The 23,332-nt window shown below is 42.4% G+C and overlaps 3 protein-coding genes across 7 annotated transcripts in view; 2 read left to right on the forward strand and 1 right to left on the reverse strand.

The window, feature by feature from the left end:
* The first annotated feature begins 783 nt into the window (after positions 1-783).
* Positions 784-12,646, forward strand: ascc2 (activating signal cointegrator 1 complex subunit 2). Of its 3 annotated transcripts, none has more exons than XM_047382542.1 (19): positions 784-917; positions 3,073-3,183; positions 3,282-3,440; positions 3,513-3,686; positions 3,770-3,899; positions 3,985-4,052; positions 4,139-4,252; positions 5,892-6,004; positions 6,095-6,166; positions 6,244-6,348; positions 6,440-6,508; positions 7,071-7,145; positions 7,344-7,596; positions 8,486-8,682; positions 8,797-8,916; positions 9,013-9,240; positions 10,414-10,501; positions 11,515-11,606; positions 11,756-12,646. In XM_047382542.1, exons 2-19 carry the CDS (start codon positions 3,100-3,102, stop codon positions 11,925-11,927), a joined length of 2,313 nt encoding a protein of 770 aa, XP_047238498.1. In that variant the 5' UTR covers positions 784-917; positions 3,073-3,099; the 3' UTR covers positions 11,928-12,646. The 3 variants fall into 3 exon arrangements, with proteins under 3 accessions (XP_047238498.1, XP_047238497.1, XP_047238501.1); XM_047382541.1 differs by having other exon boundaries at positions 830-986; XM_047382545.1 differs by having other exon boundaries at positions 832-981.
* rnf215 (ring finger protein 215) lies at positions 12,209-23,284 on the reverse strand. 3 transcript variants are annotated; one of them, XM_047382550.1, is made up of 12 exons: positions 23,260-23,284; positions 21,896-22,137; positions 20,232-20,384; positions 18,262-18,333; positions 18,036-18,121; positions 17,659-17,713; positions 17,439-17,543; positions 17,131-17,247; positions 15,933-16,076; positions 15,731-15,833; positions 15,497-15,642; positions 12,209-12,442 (listed from the first exon to the last, which is right to left on the reverse strand). In XM_047382550.1, the coding sequence occupies exons 1-11, from the start codon at positions 23,267-23,269 to the stop codon at positions 15,620-15,622; spliced, it is 1,110 nt and encodes a 369-aa protein (XP_047238506.1). In that variant the 5' UTR covers positions 23,270-23,284; the 3' UTR covers positions 12,209-12,442; positions 15,497-15,619. The 3 variants fall into 3 exon arrangements, with proteins under 3 accessions (XP_047238506.1, XP_047238505.1, XP_047238507.1); XM_047382549.1 differs by having other exon boundaries at positions 12,209-12,482; XM_047382551.1 differs by lacking the exon at positions 23,260-23,284 and adding an exon at positions 22,340-22,481 and having other exon boundaries at positions 12,209-12,482.
* LOC124878549 (SEC14-like protein 2) overlaps positions 21,985-23,332 on the forward strand; it is a 34,169-nt gene continuing 32,821 nt past the window's right edge. The window contains exon 1 of the mRNA XM_047382547.1: positions 21,985-22,120. The gene's annotated coding sequence lies outside the window, so the exon portion shown is untranslated. The remainder of the gene's footprint in view (positions 22,121-23,332) is intronic.

Raw genomic sequence — 23,332 nt, forward strand, 5'->3', positions numbered from 1 at the left:
TTTGCGGAGGTGGATAAGATTGGTTTCACATTTTAGGTGCCTTGTTGGTCCAACACACCTCCTCAGCATGTTATAAAGTTCTACAGAGCCCTGCTAAGGACCAAGAGATTTTCAGGTGTGCTGAAGCAGAAACATATTAAAAAGTTGCAGGAGACCAGTCATTCAAGACTGGAGTTCAAGTGATTTGTCCTAGAGTAAGCTTTGACAAAAAGGCTGAGAAGTCCTACATCATGGAGGATTTGCTACAGAGATCATATAGCCATTCTGGTGTAGGAATGCCTTGGGATCCCCTTTGACAAGCTAGAGTAATGCAGGGTTTCCCTTCTTAGACCTTATACCCCATACTCTCAGATAAACAGAAGAGAATGAAAAGGTCTTGGTAAAACCCTTAATAGCCAAATTATACACATATATGTTTGCTGTCCTTTTGTAAGATCTTCCACTTCCTGGACATTGCCTGACTATTCCCTAAAATGATAACCGGTAAGAAATAGTGTAAGACTCATACTTCATCTAGAAATTTCTTTTGTTGACTTAAAAGACTAAAATAACCTTCTTATCACATTTAGGTAATTAATTTATGTAAATCACTTTTAAACTTAATTTATGTTTGTTTATATTTGTTATACAAATGTTGTAAACAACCCCAAAAATTAATAAATCCAATAAAATCTTAATCTGTCAAAGCTGTTTTTAGCAGGGCCAGTTTTACACAACGCAGACACAACAGTTGTTCTATTCTTGGCCACCAGGGGGTGGTCAAGGCATCATCGGACAACTGTTGTGCATCACACCAAAGAAAAACAGATGACGTCAGTTCCTGGCCAGCTCAGATACGTTTGGAAAGAGAAACGGGTGAAAACTGTGTGGAGTTTAATGAGATGGCTTGAAGGAATCACGAAGCGTCGTGTTCGGATGTGAGTGGCCTAATTTAGCTTCGGTTCCGGACAGTTATTTCCGCCGAGTCACGGCCAGACGGCGGTAAGGTAACCGGCCGATTAAAACGTTTCTTCATTCATTAGCAGCTGCTATTGTTCAGGTGACCGAAACTTTAAAAGCAGCAGGTTTTAGATGGACTCAGGTAACTAAATGTCGGGACTGTGACATTTAATCATTAACAGGTCCGTGTTTGAGTCAACGTCACTTTAAGCAGCATTTTAACTTAATATTTTACAGGTTTCCGACCTTTAATGCTTGTTACCATCAGCTCACCTAATGTAGGAGCTTCATTTCCTAAACATAGTTTTAATTATTACGTGGGATGTTTAGTCATTTCGAGAGTTTTACAAATGTTTGTTTACATGACAAACAGTTTAATAACCGGGAAGACGTTTGGACCTACTTGGTATTTACCTGAGTCATAGGCGACCCAATATCTCGGGCTCCCTTTATTTGTTTTCTAATCCAGGAATCTGTGACGTTTACAACCCTAGGAGCTATTTCAGAATCAGCTTTATTGCCAAGTTCGTACATACAACAAACAAGGAATTTGACTCCGGTACACTTTGCTCTCTGGGTTGTTTTTTTTTGTGTTATAAGATATATTCTGCATATATCTTTATGTCCTTAAATACATATATACAATATACAAATATCAAATAAAAAAGGTGCATTTGCAACATCTGTATGCTGTTGTTTTGTATTCTATTAAATGTTCATCAGAGAAACAGCCTGGGGGAAGAAACTGTCTCTTTGGCGGCTGGTTTTAGTAAACAGTGCTCTGTAGCGCCACCTGAAGGTAAAACTCTAAACAGTTTATGTGCAGGGTGTGTGGGGTCGGCAGAGATTTTAGCAGCTCTTTTCCTGACCCTTGACCTGTATAAGTCCTGGATGGAGGGAAGGTCAGCCCTGATTATTCTCTCTGCAGACCTGATTATTCGTTGCAGTCTGGACCTGTCCTGTTTTGTGGATGAACCACACTGAGATGGATGAAGACAGGACAGACTGAATGATGGCAGTGTAGAAGATGACCAGCAGCTCCTGTGGAAGGTTGAACTTCTTGAGTTGCCTCAGGAAGTATAGTCTCTGCTGGGCCTTCCTTCAAACAGTATCTATGTGTGAAGACCATCTCAGGTCCTCAGAGATGGTGGTTCCTAAGAACCTGAAGTGGTCCACGGCCGATACAGTGTTGTTGAGGGGGGTGTATGAGGATGGTGTTCTCTGAAAGTCCACCACCATTTCCACAGTCTTGAGTGGGTTGAGTTCAAGGTAGTTCTGACGACACCAGTGTACCAGCCGATCCACCTGCTGTCTGCATGCAGACTCATCACACATTCTGCCTTCGGTCCAGCTAAAACTAAATTTGTTTACATTGAAAAACCCATATGACTCTTCCAAATTAAATAGCTTGTTTTTATCATTCCTACTATAGGAAATTTTGTTTAGATTTTTGAATTAAAGAATTTTATTTTTGGTTTTGAAGTTTAATACATTTTCTTCAGTGGGAAATTCATTTGTTATAGAAAATGACGTCAAAGCACCTAGTTTGCAACCTATATATATTTCTCCTACACTGTTAGTGTCCTTCGTGGAAATGTTATGCATGTTTTGCATGAAAAAGTTGAGGAAAAACTGCTAAAGCTTGAATTTTTTATTAATTGCCTTTTACATTTTAAAACATTGCTCAATGTTTTATCATTTTTGGCCAAAGTTACTAAAGGCCATGTGTGGCCCTGGAGCCGCAGGTTGCAGACCTCTGCTCGGACCATCAGTAAAGCAATTTGTTGTGGGACAGAGTAGTTTATCCAGCACACAGTTGCCATGGTTGCCCTGCTGCAGGTTGAGATTTTCTATCAGATCTCTACTAATTAAGATAGAACATGTGCTTCAATGAGTCTTGAGAAGGGCGCAAAACAAAGAACCCAAATAGAAAAAACATTCAAAATGCTGGCCAGAGAAAAGCTGTAACTTGTGTGATGATGTAAGCATCTCCCTCTCATTTATTGCAAAGAAGGTAATTCACAATCAGACCAAGTTATCGGAACTTTAGCTTAATTGGAGCCTCTCAAATAGACCCTAAGACTTTTAAACACACAAAAAAAATACCTGATTGTTTTTCCCAATTTTTTTCAGATCAGAGTAAACGTTTGAGGATCAGTCATGGCCTGTGCTGTTGTGCCGCTGGATCAGCAACAGGTGACAGAGTCTGGCCCTTTAGGAAAGGAACGCATTCTGCCTGCACTGGTCAGTTCTGTTTCATCTTTCTAGGCCAACATGTGACCCCAACAGCATTTTTGACATTTTGTTTGACATCACATATTTGTTTTTGTGTTTTCCACCAGCACCCTGACAGAAAGGAGGAGCGCTGTTTCGTGCCTTATAAACCTCCCCCAGAAGATGGCTCTCCCGCTGAGGTGGAGGAGTTCTTGGAACATGCCAGATTCATAGCAGAGGATCTAGAATGGCTGCTCGCGCTGCCTCACGACAAGTTCTGGTGTCAGGTAGGTACTGCTACAGCTTCAGAATCATGGGGATGGTTGAATGCAGAGTAGCTGATCTGTCTTTTCTTCCAGGTGGTGTTTGATGAGTCCCTGCAGAAGTGTCTTGACTCGTACCTCCACCACGCTCCACGTGGCCTTGATGTTGCCACACTGCCTCTGTCGCCAGCGGTGGCTGATGTGCAGCGTGCCGTTCACAAGGCAGTTTTCTTGACCTTCCTTCGAATGGCCACGCACAAAGAATCCAAGGTCTGACAGAGGGAATAAGGTACTTGTAACGTTACATTTAAGTGATGATTTATTATAAAATGTACCCCCCCCTCCTGCTACAGGAACACTTCTTCACCCCAGCTGTGTTTGGCGAGATTATCTACGACAACTTCTTGTTCGACATTCCAAAAATTCTGGATTTGTGTGTGCTCTTCGGAAAGGGCAACACCCAGCTGCTTCATAAAATGATAGGTGAGCTGACTGAGAATGTCTCCTTTGATGCTTATTTCAGAAATGTACCAGTTTTTAGTTGACTGCTGTTATGACCTCCTTTCAGAGAACATTTTTACTCAGCAGCCAGCCTACTACAACGACCTGGATGAGACACTCCCCACAGTGTTACAAGTGAGATTTATAATCATCCCTGATAAAGCTTGTTGAGTTTTTGCATTTGTTATTTTTAGGTCAGTAACTATTGTTATAAACCTCAGGTGTTTCACACAATCCTCGACAAGTGTGGTCTTCAATGTGAAGGGGCCACGGCTATGGAGCCAATGAAGCTGACTGCAGAGAAACAGCCCACTGCCATGAGCATGAACCTGGAGGTCAGTCAGATGCACACTGAGGGGGAAAAACAGTGTCAGCTTAAGCTAATTATTGTGGGTAAAAGCAGCAGGAGGAACGTTTTCAGAGAGAGATTTCTGATTTATTTAATAATGTGAAGTAGGTACATTAAGGAGTCACGTGAAGGAGTCAGCAAATGATTTGTTTTGGCACATAAAACAGAAAAAATTAAATACTCAAAACAAATGTTCTTATCTGATTAACTTCAGGCTTTAAAAACAAAACCTGCTGTCGCCTCAGTGGTCTGGCTGCTGATCTACTGCCGGAGCTATCCATCATAGTTGTGGAAGAAATTGGGTTGAGTCCCCGTCTGTCAGTCTTTGGTTGATCTTCCATATCACTCCGAGCTTCCAGTAGGTTTATAATCCTGGCGCATAAAATGTTTGGAGCGGAGAGACTACTGGCGGTGGTGAGGAGAAAATCTCTTCACTCGTTTATTGTTACAAAGCTCAGCGACTTTTCCCGCATAGAGCATCCTCAGGAAAGGAAGAGTGCTCACTCCATCCTTTTATTTTGTCTCGTTTAAAGGTCTGTTTGTCAAAAACGAGCCATATTCTGTTTACAGCTCTTGATGGTGCAGTCCCAGACAGCACGGCATGGTCCACATTTGGTGATGATGATGCTTTTTTTCTTTCAATGGAAAGACTATCGTCTCGTCATCTTCCGCTTTATCTGGGACCGGGTCGCGGGGGCAGCAGACTCAGCAGAGACACCCAGACGTCCCTCTCCCCAGACACCTCCTCCAGCTCCTCCGGGGGGAGCCCAAGGCGTTCCCAGGCCAGCCGAGAGACATAGTCCCTCCAGCGTGTCCTGGGCCGTCCCCTGGGCCTCCTCCCGGTGGGACGTGCCTGGAACACCTCCTGAGGAAGGCGTCCAGGAGGCATCCGGTATAGATGCCCGAGCCACCTCAACTGGCTCCTCTCGAAGTGGAGGAGCAGCGGCTCTACTCCGAGCCCCTCCCGGATGGCCGAGCTCCTCACCCTATCAGGGAGTGCCCGGCCACCCTACGGAGGAAGCTCATTTCAGCCGCTTGTATCCGGGATCTCGTTCTTTCAGTCATGACCCAAAGTTCATGACCATAGGTGAGGGTAGGAACGTAGACCGACCGGTAAATTGAGAGCTTTGCTTTTGGGCTCAGCTCTCTCTTCACCACAATGGACCGGCACAGCGCCCCCATTACTGTGGCAGCTGCACCGATCCGTCTGTCGATCTCCCGCTCCATTCTTCCCTCACTCGTGAACAAGACCCCGAGATACTTAAACTCCTCCACTTGAGGCAGGAACTCCTCTCCAACCTGAAGAGGACAAGCCTCTTCAAGAAAGACTATTTTTATTATTTTATACTTATCAAGGATTTAATGTCTTCTGTTTCTATAATATGATGTTTGTTCTTTAAACATCTTCAATTTAAAATAATCACATATTTACACTCATCCTTCTAAATAAAACATGTTTATATTGATTTATTATGGTATAATTAAAGGACATGATATTATCTTGTTTTCGTCTTATAAGCGAATCTAACTAACAAATCTACGCAGAAATGGCCTAAACATCATTTGATGTGATGTGATTACTGCCATTAATGATCTGTTTGTTTTTGTTTTGTTTTCCACCGTAGGAACTTGGAGATGTAATTTTGTACCTGTGCGACTCTACCACCACCATCCACGCCTTCCTGGACATCTTCCCTGCTGCCTGCTCCAGCTTCCACTCCCACGGTTTCCTCGGCAGGTAAGTCGGCCGGCCGGCCAGCAGCGTCGCTGCTCACAGTGAGACGCGTCGGCATAAAATAACCATGTCTTTTCTTTTCTCTGCTGTCAGACTGCCGTCGTTCTATGAGGTTGCCGTGCCCGAGTTGGAGAAAGCCATCAGGAAGAGAAACTTTGATAAAAGGCAAGAATCCACCATTTTATTATGTGAAAAAATAGGAAAAAGTGCCATGTTCTGATCAGTAATGAGCTCTGCTGTAGTCTGCAGGAAGACCTGTGGAAGAGGCTGAGTCACTCTTGTCGGAAGATGGTGGAGACAACTCACCTGTTGCTGCACCACACCTGCCTGCAGCCCATCCTGGAGGGGTGAGCCCACCACACTCAATATGCAGCTCAGCTGGATCCCCAAAAATACATTACACACTTTGATTATGCTTGGTCTTTTTTTTTTCTTCAGCCGAGAAAACAAGCAAACATTTGCGGAGGAACTCCTGCAGTATTTCACATCTTTTTTACCAGAGAAAAGGTGAGAACCATATTTATAATCTCACTTATCTCTTATTATATTTACTACTGTTTGAATGGCTATCTGTGGTGTACGTGTAGGCACAAAACGAAGGCCATCTTGGGGTATTTTGTGTTTTAAAACTCCGGATTTTATCAAATGTATGTTATACAGGCTGAAGTGAAAAGCAGATTTATGTTTGATATGAAAATTCTTTTTTTTTTTTTGTTAAATCGATGTTACAGTTTCTGGCTTAACATTCAGAATAAGCACTGAAGCACACCTAGAAAGTTTGGACACGTTTCTCTTTATGATTCTCCGGTTTTTTGGGACGTCAGAGTTGAATGTAACGTCTGTAACAAGAAGAATCACAGGTTCGCTGCAAATTTTGTACCTAAATATGAACTGTTAGTCAACTTTACAAGCCAAAAGGAAATAAAGTAATGTTATTGCAAGCCACCATTTTATTTTCATTAGCTCAATAAGACCCTAAAGGGCAGCTGAAATCTGCATTACTTTATATTAAACAACTCACTGGTGGTTGGGGGTCCGTAAACTTTAACTTAATTCTTGTGCTTTTCAGGTTTTTAGTTGACTACGACGAGCAGTTTCCCATCGCAGACGACATCAGCCTCCTACAACAAGCTCTACCTGTCATGTATCTTTTCTTGCTTCAAGGCAGCAGCTCCAGTTTAGCTGCAAACAGGACCTACATATTATGCTTAGTTCAATATATGCGTAAGAGTTTGAGGTTATTTTAAGATTATATATTAATGTGTTGGATTAAGCTTCAGCTTAACTTAAAATGCTCCTGGAGCCCGTTTCTTTTCTTCTTTAACTGCCCACTCCCCCTCAGTGATGAGACAAGGACGTCTTATTTGCTCCAGGGGGTTGAAAGTGCCTGGGACAGCACGGGTCGTCGAAGACCACATTGCCACATTCAGAATAATGGAGCTTCCTCGTTTTCAACCAATCAGGGAGCAGCAGGTGGTACAGCTGCCTCTTCAGACAGCTTTGGGCCTCAGGAGGTCAAAGAGTCGAGGGGAGAGGTGGGAGATAAGCCGAGGGGGGCTGAGGCAACGATAAACGACCCACAGAGAGGAAACAATGTGAGCTCTTTGATTTCTTACAAGTGCTGCATGGTGACATCTCAGTGTCTGGTGTTTTTTTGAATTTTCCTTTGGGATTAATAAAGTATTTAGAATTGGATTGAATTTGTGATTGACATTTTAAAACAGAACCAAATACAGTGCCTTGCATTTTCATGCTACAAGCACAAACTTCAAGGTTTGGATTTTATGGGAATAGATTAACATCAAGTGTTGCATATTTGTGAAGCTGAAGGGAAAGGAAACTGGTTTTCAAATGTATTTATAAATACAAATCTGAAAAGTGTGGAGTGGATCTGTGGGGTTTGTTTCTAACAGCGTTGCACATCTAGAGAGTGAAATTCTTTCCCCGTCTTTGTAAAATTGAGTTTGATGGAGAGTGTCCGGGAACAGCAATTCTCAAGTCTTGTACTTTGACTAGGCCACTCTAACAGATGAATATGCTTTGATCTAAGCCCTTCTGCTGTGTCTCTGCAGCTTTGTGAGGCTTTCAAAGCTTATGATGTTTATAATCTTACCCATGATGCTGAAGTAAAATGCATGCCATACCTTTCAGATTTTTAATGGTACAAACATTTGAAAAGTCTTGCATCATTTTCCTTCCTCTTAATGATGCAGAGGGCCAAATATAGACCACTTTGTGATAAATCAGATCACACGCAGTGCCGTGGTAAAGTGTTTAACCTCTTACAAATTTCTTGTTTGCTTTTTGTCCTCTAAAAATGACATTTTAAAACTTACACGGGTTTGTCTATTAAAATCCCATGATCTGAAACATTTGTGACAAAAAAGCAAAAACCTAATATAAAATTGTGAGGTTGTTGGTTCTAGTGTTCTTTAAGTGCCTCCCATAAAGAATAATAAAGTAAGAGCACATTTGGGTTTTCAGGGTGCCGTGTGTCCTGTGAGTGGGCCGGAGCTCGAGTCTCTCCTGTCCTGCATCGGGGACCTGCTTCCTGACCTGGGTGAAGGCTTCCTGTTGGCATGCCTGCAGGAATACAACTACAACTCTGAGCTGGTCATCAACAACATCCTGGAGGACCGCTTGGCCCCTGACCTGGAAAAACTGGACCGAGCCATGCCAAGGTAGCACACTCCAGTACTTTTGCAGAAAACTAAGCATGCAGAACACCTTAGTGCGTATCATTTTTGTGCGATTGAAGTTTAATATACGCCTGTTAAGCTCTCCTGCATTCACAGACCGGTGAAAGAGGAGCTTCCAGCTGTTCTGAACAACCGATCCAACGTGTTCGATGATGACGAGTTTGACGTCTTCCGTAGGGAACGGGTGGATATGTCCCGCATCTGGAAGGGCAGAAGGTAGAGAAAGTTTGCTTGATGTTGCTCTTTAATCTGTGGAGCGCAGATGGTCCTTGAAACCAGCCGGGGTCTTTCTCTGCTTCGCTCATCACGCAGGAAAGGCGAGGACACTCGAGAGATGCTGAACGACAAGCAGCACATAGCAGAGCAGCGAGCTCGTTATCAGGCTTATGAAACCGTGGTGGATGAAGTCGTCGTTGAACCGGGAGACCCCGCGGGCGACGCCTACGACCTGGACGATTATGACGATGAGTACGACGACACCTACGACATGAACCAGGTTGGAGCCAACGACCTGGATGGAGACAGTTTACTCAACAGAAGGTATGTTGGTATAAGCATCCACTCATCCTGGGAATGAATGTCATGTTCATTTTGGGCTTTTACTGCTACATTTAAACAATATTTAGATAAACGTCCCTCAACAAATTGAACCTTGAATCCACACCTTCTGTAACCATAAACAAGCTTCTGATCATTCTGGCTGGATATCTGACCCATCTTCTTGGCATAATTGGTGGAGTTCAATTCATCTTGTTCCTTTCCTGCCTGGCACAGATATGGCTTGTAAACATAGCCGAAACCTTTAAAGGGGTTGAGATCGGGGTCAAAGTTTAAATACTTGCTCAGTTTATCTATTCCAAAGACGGCCTTGATGGACCTTTTAGGATCATCGTCCTGTTGGAAGAACCAAATGCCCCAAGTTTCAACAATCTAGCCATTGATTTAAGGTGAAGCTGAATAATTTAGACGTAGTCATCCTCCTTTATTCCATCCAGGTTGAGCAATGCACCAGTAAAAATGTCCCACAGCATCATGCTATCACCACTATGCCTGACAGTTGGCACATTGTTTTTGGGTTTGTTATTGTGGTCAGTCTGTGTCTCGTCTGGCCATAAAACCTTTTCTCCAGAAGTTATTTGTCCTGCTCGTGTGGATTGCTACTATGTTGGTCTTGGAGGTTGTGCGCCTCAATCTTTACCCTCTCAGTCCTGGTAATTTAAAAACTGACATTATTATCAGAGCTTGATCTGAGCTTCCCAAAGCTCTGACCTCAGCACTCTTGAACATTTGAGGATAATGCCTAAAAGCCAGGCCTGTGCCTGACAACAAACCAGTTTAAATAAACTCTACCAGTTGGTCGTAGTCAAATATCCAGCCAGAGTTTTCTGCTAGAAGCTTGTTGTTTAATTTTTTGTGTAACTTACTAAGGGAAATTTGATCAAACATCACTAGAGCTGTGTGAATAACTTTAAGTTAGTTCATATAATTTTGACCTTTTGTGGATTAGAGAACATTCATAATAAATTCAAACCAAATGTATGCTTTTCAACTTATTGCAGTTTTAAGTAGTCTAATCATCCCCTCTATGAAAAAAAGAGCCTAATATTACCGTGACATTAACGCTCATGTTGAGTGTATATTCATTTCTGGCTGGAACTTTAACATCATGACACAAAAATAAGGACATATTTATTGATTACTCTTTTCCTGCAGGCCTTTCACAGTCCCACAGGTACTTAGAAAAGGAACCAAAGTAGAGCATGAGGAACAGGAAGAAGATGAAGACGAAGACGTTTCACAGGTACTGAAGCCACTAATCCCGTTTTCATCCATCTTTAAAGCTGTGCGATGACCTCTGACCCGATCTATTTTTATCTGTTTTTCTGTATTTACATACTTACCAAGATCAGTCTTGTACAGCCAGGGGGAGCATTTCCCCTCTGACAGCAAAGCCGGGTCAAAACCTGTCATCTGGTGCGGCGTTGACTTTTGCTGCTAGAAAGGGGCGGGGTCCGAGGGTGCCAGAACTTTATTTACTATAGCTGGATACGTAGTAGGAATGTTATGGCTGCTACTCGCAGGAGAGTGAGTGCTGCTATCCTCACAACTTGATTGCAGGGGGTTGCGACATCTTTTTTGGTGATATTTATATTTATTCATGCTGTCGTGGAACCAGCTGTTTATAAACAGCAAAATGTATTATCCCAACCTTTCTGTCAATGGCCAGAAACTAGTTTATAGTTTTAAATCACAGTTCTTATCACAGTGTTTTTCCCATGATGACCATAAACGAAACGATAATCGTCCATTCCTACTGCTAGTTATTTTTCCCTTCCTGCAGTCTTGTTTTGTGCCTGGCTCTAATGGGTATGAAGCGGAGCCCCCACCAACCATGCGTCAGTTCCTACCTGCAGAAAGCCATTTTCCGTTCTCCTAATCATCTTCTGTAAGGAAATATGCTTATAAATATGACCTGCCAGTGGGAGGTCCAAGAGTTGGTTGGTTGATGATGGGTCAGAATCAGAAGAGGTAATTGCCTTAAATGGAAATCAGATTAAAAACCAAATGTAAATGAAGTGTACTACAGAGTTTTCAAAAATATTACTGATTTGAGCATTTTTGATGATTTCCCTCCATAATTCATGAAATAATTAAAGAAAAATAAACTGATTAACTTTTAAATACATTGGTATGAAATGGGTTGTTTACAAAAGTAGCAGGAAAGGAAGGAAATGGAGATACTAGTTTGTTGAAAGGCCAACTGATCCGTAGCAGACTAATAGTTGTATCATCTGTTGTATCTTTGTGTTTCAGAACCATGTAAACCGGGACCATTTCGTGCAGGACCCGGCTCTGCTGAGGGAGAGGGCAGAAGCTAAACGAGCTGCCGTGCAGCAGAAGAAAAGGTAAATCTTTCAGTTCATCCAGGATGGTTTCCTGTAGAAAGGAAACCTTTTTGGTTCTGGGCTCAGTGTGGTTACAGCCTGCAGATCTTAGTGACGGGTTGAGACCCAAAGATAAACACCCATGTCTCCACCCATCCTTTATCTTCCAGCGTTCACACCGAGCGCCCCAGTAACGTGGTGGGTCGACCCAAAGGCCGAGGACAAACTGCGGAGACGTTCCTGGACCGACGCAAAAAGGAGGCCAACAAGAGCCGTGTGAGCAACCACAACCGGCGCACCATGGCAGACCGGAAGAGGAACAAAGGCATGATTCCCTCCTGACCTGAGTGAAGGTACTGGTGGGAAGACGGAGAGCCAGAGGAGGTCCGACTGATCGTGTTTTGGTTTGATACTGGTGGCGATCAGCCCTGAAGAAGCTGTGGATATCCCCCTAGGTTTTTGGTAGTTCTGAAAAAGTTTCTCTTGTTTTCAAACCATCTTTAACATTTTTGCTTTGTGTTGCCTAAAGCCGCCGAGCAGCTTGTTGAATTATTTGAGACCAGAGCCACCTGACTTAGTTCAGCACTGAAAACTGAGTGATTTTCTTTCATGGTTCCTTAAAATGATAAACAATTAGACTTTTATTTTTGCCAAGTAACAAATCGGTTTATTATTACAATCCAAAGATGTAAACAAACAGACATTAGGGGATTTTGAAGGGACAGCAGCTTTCTGGAAGAACATTCGCCATCCAAACGATCGAATGTGGACATGAGCAGCAGGTGGAGCTGCTCCTGCTGTTCTCCCTGAACACGAGAACCTGGTCAGCAGATTACATCTAGGAGCCTCCACCACTTCTGCTCACAGACAAAAGGAATGTGCTCCATGAGGGTCGCACTGGAAGCACAGGCAGGAATAAGATCCTGCTTCATGTTGCCATGCACAAACTATTTTCTATGTAGAGCCCATCTATCTGCCAGAAGATTTTGTAACAAAACAAATTATTACTATTTTGGAGTTGCCCAAAAACAAGCTGATAATAAATAAAACAATGGTTTTGACATCCTTCATGTTTGAGTCATCAGTGAGACTGGAGCTGCGTCAGAGTCCTGCTAAACTGGATGAATCTGACAAACCCTGGTAAGTACCCAGATTAAATGAAAACATTGATCCCACCAAGCTTAATGAACTGGAAGACTGGAAGCGGTGAACAGATGTGGAAGCATCTGCATTCCTTTGTTCAAAGCTCAGAGAGCACAAACTTCCCTGGAATGAATAAGAGCAATAAGTAGATATTTGGTCACAGGGTGTCAAACATCTGCATTTCAAGACGCCACCAACAGAGGGCGTGCATAATGCTCTTGAGACCAATTTCTCATCACTGTGCAAACTTGGTCAACCTAAAGTTTACAGTATTGTGCAAAAGTCTCCAGCCTGAAGAGAAAAATGTACAGCGGACCTTTCTTCCCCAATGCAGCTGGAGGTCTCTTGTGCAGCTTTCTTCAGTTTTTTAGGAATCATTCTTGAATATTTCGAAAATCTGGTATTTGTTTGATTTCCTTTACATAATCTCACCCGGTTTTAAAGTTACTGGTGTCTGGGTAAAACCAGTTCGGTTCATGACCGGTACAGACCCGTAAGGTTTTTCCCTACCCAAACTTTCACTGCTGGTCTGTTTTGGGTCATTTTCAGATTGGAGCACGAGGCAGATTAAAATCTGGCAACATTTTTCTGTTCTTCATGTCATCGGTTTTTCACCACAGACTGAAACGCAGCATCCAACCATTACAGTGACACCACTGTGTTGTACAATCTTGTCTTCAACAGCTTTTATCTGCTGTAAATAGAATAAAGGAAGTAGGTGGGTCAGATGGGTTTTATTTTCAACCTTCGATTGCTCAGCTTCTTCTAGATTGCAAAGGCATGCTGCATATCATGTGGAGATACGTTTTCTGCTCATAGTCTCTCCTTGGTGTTAAACCCCTATTATCTGTTAACTTGTTATCTTGAATATTTTTCCATAAATTTAACCACAGAAAGATGAAACAGATGGTGTCTTCTTACCAGACTGCTTCTAAAAAGGTACTGAACTGGAGAAAATATAAGATTTAAAAAAAAAAAGGAACCAAAGTTGGGAGAATAACTTTAAAATACACAAAATCTTTAAGAATTGGAGTCAAAAACGCGTAAAAAAAAAAGAGAGAAGTGGCTCAAGACTTTTGCACAGCACTGCAGAGTCGCCTCCTGCAACATGCTAACCAACAGAAGTACATCTAGAGGTTAACATGCTTCGGATTGGCACAAATGTCTGTGTTTTTAATGACCTGTTTGGACCTTATTTTCCAGAGTGAAATGATTATACAGCAAACAACTTTAATGGTTTTAAATATAAGAATTTGTGCTTAAGTTGAGACTTTTTGTGGATTTTCTCTTAATTCAAATAGGATCAAAATAATACAGTACAGAAAGGATCAAATAGTACATAAACCCCGGCTAATATCTAGATAAATGTCTCTTAGCAAGTCACGCTTTGTCCGCACAGTTTTTGGAGCCATCAACAAGCTTCGTGTTGAACTCTGGGTATTTGACCAGTCTTCTTGGCAGAATTCAGAGTAGAGTTCTTGTAACTTGGTTGGTTTCCTGGCTTGGACCAGACTTTTCAACAGTCCACATATTATTAGTGGGTTACGGTCAGGGCTTTGGGTCGGCCATTCCTTGCTTGATGTCAGCCTGCTTTTCCCATCCTGAAAGATGCTCTGATGTGTGGCTGAGATCATTGTCCTGCTGGAACCATCTATCTGTTTACTGGAGGTGAACTTGAAAGATTTGGAGTTAATCATTTCATTAAATGCATGAGTACCACTGATAGCAAAATGGTACCATAGCATGATGCTACCACCACCATGCTTGACAGTTTGTACAGTTTTCCTAGGTTGGAAACTTCCCACGACTCTTCCAATCCTACTTCTTGTTGTGGCAAAGTACCTCAAACATTATGTTCTGAACCTTAAAACCTGCAGTCTTTGTTCATTTCTCAGGTGCAAAGTGGTGTAAAATTAGCTACATGGTTGACACACCATTGTCTTTGAGCCTTAGTGGTTCTTAGGTTGTTCCTGAGGCTCCCAATCAATTTTTCATCTGAGTGTGACAATTGGGGTCAAATCCTGGAAACCTAGAACATAATTAGGTGTTCTGACAGAATACTTACCCCAAAATGCACATCAGAACTGGTTCAGGGCTGAATTAATCAGGCTAACATTAAACTTCTAGATGAAAATAAACCCGGTTTAAATTTTAGGGACTATGCTTAAAAGCCGGGTCAGGAAACCAACCAATTAAAATAAACTCTTATAAGAGGAGCCAAATATCCAAGCAGATTTAAGTAGGAAGCTTGTTGACGGCTAATGTGAGAGTTATGTATATATCTAAGTGTGTAGGTATAATTTTAAACCTATGTCAATTTCATTAAGTTAAATAATCTGTTCACCCTGGAAAAAGACTGCCTATAATCAGAGTATGTAAAGTTCTGACCAGAACTGTAGCTTAACCACTGCTAATTTCAACAACAAAGTAGAGAAGTGATTTCCTGTTAATAAAAGAAAGATAAAGGCGAAGTGACAGCAACAGAATCCCAGCAGCTAATGGAGTAACTCTGATGGCCCAGTTATTGACATCATTTAGGAGCTAAAGAGAACAGCGACGCAGGCCTGTGAAGCAGCCGTCCACGAAGCTAATAAATACAGAGGTTGTCACTTTTTACACATTCAAACGTTTCAGCCATCTGCACTGAAACGCCTCACATTATCACTTCTGCAGATATTCACAGGTACTTCCACATTTTTAAAGTAACAGACGCTCCCAGGAGGAGCACAACAGTACCATCACACTACTTCATAACACTGAGTTTATACCACCAGCGCGTGTCCGCGAGAATGAGGCTGATCGGCTGCTGCCTGAAGGTAAGATCTGCTCCCAGAATCCACAGCTGGAAGGAGGAAGAGTTGGGATGAGGTCTGCAGGAGGGGAAACGACTGTTAACTGTCTCTGCGGACGCTGCCTGGAGAAAGTTTGAGAGGAGAAGAAAGCAGAAACATTTTAGCCAAAGCAGCAGATCAGTGATTAGGTGTGAGGTGGCGTGAACTCACTGAGGATGCTGCGTTTGCACAGAGGGCAGGTGTGCTGCAGCAACAGCCAGGGGTCGATGCACTCCCTGTGGTACTCGTGAAGACACGGCAGCACCCGCAGACACTGAGGTCATAAAAAATATATGAGTCACGTATTTCACAGGGTTGAAAGTAAAGAAGAGGTAAAGCTGAAGAAAGCAGCGTACTAATAGAGATAACTCACCTGGTTGTTGTTGAACGGCTCCAGACAGACTGCACAGTTCTCCGTCTCAGTCTGCTGGGTCGGGTCGCACCAGGGTTTGGGCTGACGGTACGTTTTGGTTTTCAGCGACGACATTCTCTTCAGAACATCCTGCTTGGGAAGAAGCTGCAGGAAAATTAATATCGTATGAAATCTTTACAATATGTCTGCATTTGAATAAGAAACTGAAACATTACATTACAGAGGAATCAAACCTGACAACAGACCAAAACCTTTTTAGAGTTTCCAAACTGCTGCTTTATCATAACCAAATAATACTGATGCACCAACAACCTCAGAGGTTTGGATGAAAAACCTTGTGCTCAAACCTTTTATCCATACAAATCATCGCAGTTATCAGCTCAAATGAAACAGGCAGAACGTCACCATCAAAATCATCTGGTGCAGCAGGTGAAAACGCCACAATGTAGTCAGATTCCCGTAGGAACCCTGGAAATATCCAGTATGCACCTCATCAGTACTCTGCAAGTACCCCACAATGGACCATCGAGTAACAAATTGAATGCAGAGATAGGTGTGAAGGTATAAGTTGTTTCAGTGAACAACAGCAGTTGCCGAGCAGACCACAGTGAGCAGCAGCACTGAAGCAGAGAGTCAGAAGGGATTCAGCTGCGGCTGTCACATGGGTTACACTAGAAACAGGAAGTAACTAATCCAGTTAAAATAATATTGTAGGGCTTTCAACCATTTATGTTCTGGTTATTTGTTCTCTTGGGCTTTCTTATTAAAATCTATGAATGTTCCTGACTTTGAAATGATTTTATTTCTGTTTTTAAAGTGTGACCGCTGGGAAATAATCAGATGTGCCTTTAAAACACCTGCTGCTGCTTCAGAAGTGAGAAAACTTGTAATGCATTCCCAGGGTTTATTTATTTATTTCTGTCACATCCAGTCAGCTTCAATCTTCAAAATATCGTACAAATCTGTTATTTTAAGCAGAACTGCAGGAATGGTTCCAACATTAAAACCCGGCTAATTAGGAATCAATCGGCTGAAGGAAAACATCAGTGAAGGTGGGTGTAAAAATGTAATGACTTAGCTACGTTCTGAGCTTCACACAAACTTGTTCTGCCTAATTTACCCCAGAGTGCAGTGAAACGGCAGAAGAACCGTGAGCCAGGGAATTAAAATCTTTGCCAACCAGAGTAGATGTGAGTACCTCTAAGTTGTCATTCAGTTGGTGGTCCTGGAACTGCCAGCGAGCCTGAACGATGACTCCTGTGCAGAGGATCAGAGCCACCAGGAGGACGGTGTCCCACAGCTGCTGCAGGTACTTCTGGAAACCCGCAGAGAAGAATAGCAACATCTGAAACATTCGCACAACGCTTCTCTAATCACAGCCAACAAATCTTCAGTCAAGTTTCAAGTAAAATTACCCAAGTTCACACAGCAACTGTCAGACATTCAGGTTAGACAGTGATGTAGAAATGAAAGCAGACAATGTTCTTGTTTGTCACACCTCCCCACCTGGACCTGAGAGTTGGTCTCTCCCGTACAGATGACCCCCTGCCACTCTCCGTACAGACCTCCTCTCGATCGGCCGCAGCTGGACCACAGGGTGAGCGTGGCTCCCTGCCCGAACACACAGCAGCATGAGCTCAGTCAGCTCAGCCTGTCATCTGTTCACTCACCACTGGAGAGCGCCAGAAACTGAGAAACACACTGTCAGCCAGAAACTGAGGCTCACCAAGTTGTCCTGTAGAATCGTCTCATATGTGATTTTTGCTGTCGCCCGAAGACCCCTGCAATAATAATAATAATGATGATAATAATAATAACAAATTCTGCTGTAATCAAGCTACAGGTGTGAATGGAGACAGAATGCATTGAGATCACAAGACCCTTCACCCGCTTTGCCTTTTGATGGTGGTTAGAAGGCCCGGTGGCTCCGATTGTATGGCAGCCCCACCTCTGCCAGTCTGCCCCAGGGCAGCTGTGGCTACATTGTAGCTTACCACTGTCAGTGTGTGAATGAATGGGTGGATGAATGAAGGGGATGGGATATAAAGGACCGGAGCCTCCTAAATGCAGGGCTGTGTCTGTAATAATGTGACTTTTGCGTACCTTAGCAGAGCTCCAATCAGCTTAGTGACGTTCTCTGATGTCTGGATCACAATGATGGGCTTGGACAGCACCTGAGACAAATCCATCTACAACACAAAGGTTTAAGATTTAACAAACCCAAAAAGAATGTAGAGGACTACGAAAGCTGCAGCAACTGGAGAACAAGAACATCAGAAGAAGATAAAACTAAAGTCATGATAATGGTGGAGAGCTTCTGAGGTTTTACCTCGCTGATTGTGTTTTGGTTGAGAGCCAGGATGATCAGTGCTGACGCTCCAAGGACCAAAGCTCGCTTCATCTGGTGCACAAAAAAAAGAAAGTTACATTTCACATATTCCAAAAAATTAGCACATCATCTAAACCTCAATGTGAAGCAACATCTATGAGATAATCATAATACAGGTCCTTCTCAAAATATTAGCATATTGTGATAAAGTTCATTATTTTCCATAATGTCATGATGAAAATTTAACATTCATATATTTTAGATTCATTGCACACTAACTGAAATATTTCAGGTCTTTTATTGTCTTAATACGGATGATTTTGGCATACAGCTCATGAAAACCCAAAATTCCTATCTCACAAAATTAGCATATCATTAAAAGCGTCTCTAAACGAGCTATGAACCTAATCATCTGAATCAACGAGTTAACTCTAAACACCTGCAAAAGATTCCTGAGGCCTTTAAAACTCCCAGCCTGGTTCATCACTCAAAACCCCAATCATGGGTAAGACTGCCAACCTGACTGCTGTCCAGAAGGCCACTATTGACACCCTCAAGCAAGAGGGTAAGACTCAGAAAGAAATTTCTGAACAAATAGGCTGTTCCCAGAGTGCTGTATCAAGGCACCTCAGTGGGAAGTCTGTGGGAAGGAAAAAGTGTGGCAGAAAACGCTGCACAACGAGAAGAGGTGACCGGACCCTGAGGAAGATTGTGGAGAAGGGCCGATTCCAGACCTTGGGGGACCTGCGGAAGCAGTGGACTGAGTCTGGAGTAGAAACATCCAGAGCCACCGTGCACAGGCGTGTGCAGGAAATGGGCTACAGGTGCCGCATTCCCCAGACCTGGGCTACAGAGAAGCAGCACTGGACTGTTGCTCAGTGGTCCAAAGTACTTTTTTCGGATGAAAGCAAATTCTGCATGTCATTCGGAAATCAAGGTGCCAGAGTCTGGAGGAAGACTGGGGAGAAGGAAATGCCAAAATGCCAGAAGTCCAGTGTCAAGTACCCACAGTCAGTGATGGTCTGGGGTGCCGTGTCAGCTGCTGGTGTTGGTCCACTGTGTTTTATCAAGGGCAGGGTCAATGCAGCTAGCTATCAGGAGATTTTGGAGCACTTCATGCTTCCATCTGCTGAAAAGCTTTATGGAGATGAAGATTTCATTTTTCTGCACGACCTGGCACCTGCTCACAGTGCCAAAACCACTGGTAAATGGTTTACTGACCATGGTATCACTGTGCTCAATTGGCCTGCCAACTCTCCTGACCTGAACCCCATAGAGAATCTGTGGGATATTGTGAAGAGAACGTTGAGAGACTCAAGACCCAACACTCTGGATGAGCTAAAGGCCGCTATCGAAGCATCCTGGGCCTCCATAAGACCTCAGCAGTGCCACAGGCTGATTGCCTCCATGCCACGCCGCATTGAAGCAGTCATTTCTGCCAAAGGATTCCCGACCAAGTATTGAGTGCATAACTGTACATGATTATTTGAAGGTTGACGTTTTTTGTATTAAAAACACTTTTCTTTTATTGGTCGGATGAAATATGCTAATTTTGTGAGATAGGAATTTTGGGTTTTCATGAGCTGTATGCCAAAATCATCTGTATTAAGACAATAAAAGACCTGAAATATTTCAGTTAATGTGCAATTAATCTAAAATATATGAATATTAAATTTTCATCATTACATTATAGAAAATAATGAACTTTATCACAATATGCTAATATTTTGAGAAGGACCTGTAGTCTTTGCTGGTGTTTGATCTCCAAAACTTCGCTGAATCCTCAGCAGCCTTCCTTTAAACTAGCCGTCTTTCTGTGTCAACATTTCAGACTCAGAATCATCCTGTGTTCCTCTGTCTTGTGGGGTCCCACAGGGCTCAGTTATAGGGCCACTGTTTTAATTAGTATAAGCGGTATCTCTTGATAAAGCAAAGATCCTAACTAAGCTGTACTTGAATTAATTTCTTACTCTATTAACCACTGCATCAGCAAATGACTCCTGGTTCCCAGTGGAGGTTTTGCTGTCATCCATCTCCACGGGTACCACCCCGATCCAGGGCTCCTGCTGGTGGGTGTTGTCCTCATCTCTGCCTCCACTCGGTTGTGCCTCGTGATCTCGAACCTGGAGACCAGACACCAAACAATTTGACTATATGTCCTGCTAAAACAAATTTCAGTACTGCTGAAATTATCCAGCTCCTACACCTGATCTCTAATCTCCATCTCTAATCTCAGCAGGGCTACAGGAGCTGGGGCCTATCTCCATCAGTTAATGAGGAAGAGGTGGGATTCACAGGGCAGGACAGACACACACACACTCACAGCAAAAGGTAATTTAAAGTGTCTGATGAGCCCACCAGGAGTGTATTTGGACAGTGAGGGGAAGCCGGAGTATCAAGAGAGAACCAATGCTTGCTCTGAGACAACATTCAAACTCCACACAGAAAGATCCCTGACAGAATTCAAACCCAGGACCTTTGCACCACAAGGCAACAAAGCTAAAAACCTGCATCAACACACAGCCGTCGCTTTAAATTACAAGAAAAAAATAACTAATTCATGTAGCAGTTTAATGAAAATAACAAACTTTTACAAAGAAGCTAATTAAAGTTTAAAAATGTGGAAAACCTTCTGCAATGTGAAGTTTATCCTTGATACTGTTTCATTCTTAGGACTTACCACATAGGGTTTTCCCTTCTATTTTCCCTGAGTGCACCATAAAATATACAGGTGTGTATATACATACATTGTACATTACAATACATTATTTAACATTGTGGTGCCATTAGGTGGTAAATTAGATGTACCTCAACATTACAATATAATTCTAACATTTTAATATGAAAAAACAACAAAAAAATATTTTTTATAGAGAAATGTCATGTTATGCTCATGTTAGCGGCTACCTAATGATGGTGATGAATGCTTGACAGCACAGTTCCTGACACCCTCCACAAGGAAGGTAAACCACAAAAGGTCACTGCTTAAGAAGCTAGGTCTTCACAGAGTGCTGGATCCAAGGTTACTTATGGAAAGTTTAGTGGAAGGAAAAAGTGTTATAAAAAATGTTACATAAGCAACAGAGATAACTGGCCATTTAAGAGTTTTGAAGTCAGAGCTTCATAGCCCACCACACAGAGACATATCAAGGGTATGTACTACAACTGTCACATTCCTTGTGTTGAAGTCACTCCTAAAGAAGAGACATCAGAAGCATCTTAGCTGTTTTATTGATGTTACGTAATATTCAAATTTTCTGAGAACCTATTTTTTTATTTATTGGAGCCGTATGCATTAATCATTAAACTTAGAAATAAACGCTTGAAATACATCACTCTGTGTAATGAGTCGATAAATGAGTTTCACTTTTTTAAGTGAATTACTGGAACTACTTTTGGATATTCTGATTTGCTTATTCGCATTTATTATATTATCAACTTCATAGGTGGAAGAAACAGATATGATAAAGAATAAGAAGAAGATACTTACAGAAAGCTCCAATCATTAATACACCCTACCAACTTTAACCTGAATGTTTCTGTATGTGCAGATCATAAGGATGTGTCAGGGATTAGGGTTCAGTTTTCCCGTCATTCTGGCGAAATTTACATAAACATAATCAGGATGTCTCACCAACACCAGGTTACCCTCCAGCTCCTCCTGCTCTTCGTCCCGGGTCTCTGAGCTCCAGTCGGCCCGGCTAGACTCCATCACCTCCCCCTGGAGAAGGGCGCTGGCAGCGGACTGCTGCTCCAGAAAAACCTCCACCAAAGCGACCTGATCTGCGGCCACCAGCAGCCCGGGCCACCGCACCAGCAGCAGGAGAAGGAGCGGTGTGGGTAACCAGAGACAACACCGGTGAGCTGAAGCCATGCCTACCCTCAAAAAGCAACAATAAATACAAAAAAAAAAAAAAAAAAACTCATCAACTGACAGGCATTTTGTTGGAAATCATGCAGCCAATTATTTTGACTGTTAGCTCGCAGGCTCCTGGATGTAAACAGGAAAAATAAGACACTTCCGGCTGTAAACGGAAAAAGGGGAGGGTATTATCTTGTGTAACAGCACTCAGATTACCGGAAAATCCTGGCAAGGCTTCTGGTAATCATCATTACACTTTAATGCATATTTTAAAGTGTATTTAACTTTAACACAAGACGCAAATTCTTCCTCTTGATAAACGGGGTTTGACCGTTAAAGACGTTTACGCACATTTCGCCGAAGATAATTGAAAATCAAAGAGAGTTGTCTGCTTACACTTTCGCCTTCGTTTTAAAGCCACAGTTCGTCTCATTGAGACTGCAGTGCCAAAATAACAACGAACACAAACAAATGTACGCTGCTAAGGAGTAGCAGCATTAGTTAATAGTTTTTGTCCTAATTAAACGTGTTGTGTTGTGTTTTGTTGGTGTCACCATGCTGAGGTTTTAAGAGTTCAGTCTTGGGATTTCTGACAAAACTGATTGAAGATGACCAATCATTGCAAAATCCAGCACACAACAGGTAAAAAAGAAGGCTAGATGCTCTTTAAACATTTCTGACTTTGGTTATTTGCCATTTAAGTTGACAGGACTTGAGTCCTCATGCTCAACTACTAAACTGGACCCTTACACATTTTTGAATGCTATTATTAAAATGCAAAATGGAAGTAAATTACAAATCAACTTTTACACAAAGAGTTTCTTTCAGCCGGAAACTGGCCTTATAAGGGCTTCTCTATGGGTTACATAAAGTCATGTATAGGTTTGATACAGGACTAATCTGGGCAAAGACGAGGATCCATATGGGCCTTACATTTGTTGCTCAAGTTTATCTGAATTTTATAATATCCATTACCCATCTTAGAAGTCTGCTGCAATCCGAGGCCCACTTAGCAATCTATTTGTCACACGTAAATATTTTAGATCACAAGTATAACTTTCATTAATATATTGCATTTGTTTTCATTTTTTAATTAAACGTTGACCCGCTTGGGAACTCGTTTCATAAAGATTAACCTTTGGCCATTTTGGGCTTCCATACTAAGGGGGCGGATCCTCTGTTGTTTTGTGGTTACTCCTTCCTGCACGG

Source organism: Girardinichthys multiradiatus, chromosome 12 (genome assembly GCF_021462225.1).
Source record: "Girardinichthys multiradiatus isolate DD_20200921_A chromosome 12, DD_fGirMul_XY1, whole genome shotgun sequence".
NCBI lineage: Eukaryota > Metazoa > Chordata > Actinopteri > Cyprinodontiformes > Goodeidae > Girardinichthys > Girardinichthys multiradiatus.

What these genes read in the sequence shown, in the direction of transcription:
- ascc2 (XM_047382542.1), top strand. Translation starts at nt 3,100, where the DNA reads ATGGCCTGTGCTGTTGTGCCGCTGGATCAGCAACAGGTGACAGAGTCT. An exon ending in CTGCAGCCCATCCTGGAGGG is followed by an intron (nt 6,349 to 6,439) that starts GTGAGCCCACCA and finishes TTTTTTCTTCAG; the next exon opens with CCGAGAAAACAAGCAAACAT. An exon ending in AAGACGAAGACGTTTCACAG is followed by an intron (nt 10,502 to 11,514) that starts GTACTGAAGCCA and finishes TTTGTGTTTCAG; the next exon opens with AACCATGTAAACCGGGACCA.
- rnf215 (XM_047382550.1), bottom strand. An exon ending in TGGAGGGTAACCTGGTGTTG is followed by an intron (nt 20,385 to 21,895) that starts GTGAGACATCCT and finishes TCTGGTCTCCAG; the next exon opens with GTTCGAGATCACGAGGCACA. An exon ending in AGCCGTTCAACAACAACCAG is followed by an intron (nt 15,834 to 15,932) that starts GTGAGTTATCTC and finishes TTATGACCTCAG; the next exon opens with TGTCTGCGGGTGCTGCCGTG.